General features: G+C 32.9%; 1 protein-coding gene across 1 annotated transcript in view; it reads right to left on the reverse strand.

Moving 5' to 3' along the window:
* Positions 1-2,747, reverse strand: part of LPCAT2 (lysophosphatidylcholine acyltransferase 2) — an 86,013-nt gene that overhangs the window by 58,122 nt on the left and 25,144 nt on the right. Inside the window, exon 6 of the mRNA XM_017874619.1 lies at positions 1,122-1,180. Coding sequence (XP_017730108.1) covers positions 1,122-1,180 — 59 coding nt within the window. The remainder of the gene's footprint in view (positions 1-1,121; positions 1,181-2,747) is intronic.

Genomic DNA, 2,747 nt, shown 5'->3' on the forward strand with positions numbered 1-2,747 from the left:
TTTAATTCTTTTTTTAACCATAGATGTCCAAGGTTGAAAAACCAGCCTCTAAATACAGAACTGATTTGATCAATAACCCTTAAACTTACACAGTAGAGATAACTAATAATTATATCCTGGCTTTTAATATAAATTCTCTCATAAAAAAAGTTCCTCTCAGAACCAAAACATCCCCTCAAAAATCTTTCTTTAGGAAAATGGTGGTACAATCAATATCTAGAGGACAACAATGTACCCAATTGGAACAGAAGAGACTACTTCCTGAATCAACTCTGGACTTTATATAAGATGTTAAGTTAGGCCAGGCGTGGTGGCTCATGCCTGTAATCCCATCACTTTGGGAGGCCAAGACAGGTGGATCACTTGAGGTCAGGAGTTCAAGACCAGCCTGGCCAACATGGTGAAACCCTGTCTCTATTAAAAATTCAAAAATTAGCTGGGCATGGAGGCACATGCCTGTAATCCCCACTACTTGGGAGGCTGAGAAAGGAGAGAGAATCACTTGAACCCAGGAAGTGGAGGTTGTAGTGAGCCAAGATCACACCATTGTACTCCAGCCTGGATGACAGAGCAAGACTGTCTCAAAAAAACAAAAAAACCCAAAAAGCAAACAAAAAAAGATGTTAAGTTTTCTCAGGTATTTTCTTATTTAATTAAGCTACTTATTACCAAGGCTCACACAATTAGTAAGTACTGAGGCAATAATGAAAGACCAAGCCTCTTCCATATTTATCCTGCTATTTCAATACTTCTTCACTAGCAATGAACACTGAATCAAGAAAAATTTCCTTCTAGAGTTAATGAAAATCACAAATTTGTAACTATTCATTCTAATGAGACCCTAATCTGGGAATTAATCACATCAACATGGTGACAACAGAGTAGAGGCTAAGAAAATATCTTCCTGAAGTTCAGTAATAGCAAAATAATATTTTAGTATCAATGGATATGTGCCTATCTTGCAAAATTTTAAAAACTAGATGTGGCGAGCAGAATGAGCTCTCCCATTTGCTTCCACCATTTATCTGTTCACAGCCTTATTTATATATTAAAAGGGGTTCCAGAGAATCTGTGCTACTTGGAATACTGAAATTCTTCCTGTGGTGAAATACTATGCTTACCAGCTTGTTTGGGTATCTGAGGAGGACTGGCTGCACTGGAACTCCTGGAATGAAGGCTCCTGCAACCATGTTGAAATTTTATAATGTGTTTTTATGTGAATAAAACTTTTATGATAAAGACAAAATTAATAAATAGTATAAATAGACTGAATATTTTAAGACTATGTATAACAGAAATCATTTGCTAAATGTTGATAAATCCCTAGTACTTACCAAAATGAGGGATTTTTTAAAATTAAGAACTACTGAAACAAAATATTAAAGCTGTGCCTATGCCACTTAAAATATTTGTTTATGTATTGATTTATTTCTCCACTTTTTTTCATTTTCCAAGTGTTAATATTCAACAGAATTTTTAAAGTAATGATAAAATCAAGACAAAGAAAAAATAAGAAAGTCTACATTAAACCAAATGCTTGAAGCAAGAACTACCATACTTGCTAGAAGTGAGTCATAACTTTGCTGCTGAGCATTCTAGCAGCTAATACAAAAACATTTTCAAGTATTACAAATTACAATGAAAGCTGCATTCACTGACTTCTAATGTTAAAAAAGAAATTAACCTCAGAAAGCAACTAAAGACATTATAATGATAATGAGATAGGTTTTCTACTTGATGGCATAGAACCTCACGTGTCTGTGAGGGTTCCCAAACATACACACAGCCACACATCCTAAGCATACATGCATGGAGTGGACACTCCAAAGGGAGAGGAATTATGTCACCAAAAGAGAAAGCAAAGCAGTAAGTTCTGTGGATTCACAGTGTTAAAAAGTTGCAATCAGAAAAGAAAAAAATGTTCAGAGCAAGCTAAAGAGTTATTCTGTGTATTTCTATAAAATCATTTGCGAAATCTTCCATATTACTTTGTTAGAATACATCATTTAATTTTCTCACCTGGTTTAAAAGTAATCAAACAGGAACGATTAGTACAAGTACCTTCTGGGAAAACTAGTATCTTGGGAAAAAAGGAATAGATTTAATATTTCAATCTAATTAATAAACTACCTCTTTACTTGCTTTCTTATGACTTCACAAACAGCTGCCAATGCTTAAAAAACAAAATGAAATAAAAGGCTAACACTTGATTCTAATGAAAGCTACCATCAGATTATTCAATTTTCTTGTAAAGAAAGTGTTGTCTATTAATTTAATTAGAAAATGGATTTAAGTTTTAACAAATGTCTCTTAATGATAAAACTAATGATCTGAATAAACTTAAAAGATGTAGAGCATAATTCATGGTCAAAGTGTGCATTAGGCTACATTAAATTCTTTCTTCTGGTATATATGCTTAACCAAATAATTTCCAACTTTGTTTCAGTTTTCCCATTAATATTTACTTCCACAACATATAGTTCAGGCATGTCTTGAGGACAAAGGAAAAAAGATATGTGTACAATGTGCTTTATGTTTACTTGAATTAGTTGACATGTGGAATACAACTTAATATCTTTTTTTCTTTTTGAGGCAGTGTTTTTAGCTTTCAACATACTTCTTCATGTTTTCAAAGTAAAAGATATGCAGTATGTTAGCTTCCCCATTAACTAAGTAAAATAGCAACTTAATTTTCTGATGCTTTTAAAATTTAGCCGTGAATAAATTGCTAAGTGAATAAAATAAAA

This window comes from Rhinopithecus bieti, unplaced genomic scaffold, assembly GCF_001698545.2.
Source record: "Rhinopithecus bieti isolate Rb0 unplaced genomic scaffold, ASM169854v2 scaffold_8911, whole genome shotgun sequence".
Lineage (NCBI taxonomy): Eukaryota > Metazoa > Chordata > Mammalia > Primates > Cercopithecidae > Rhinopithecus > Rhinopithecus bieti.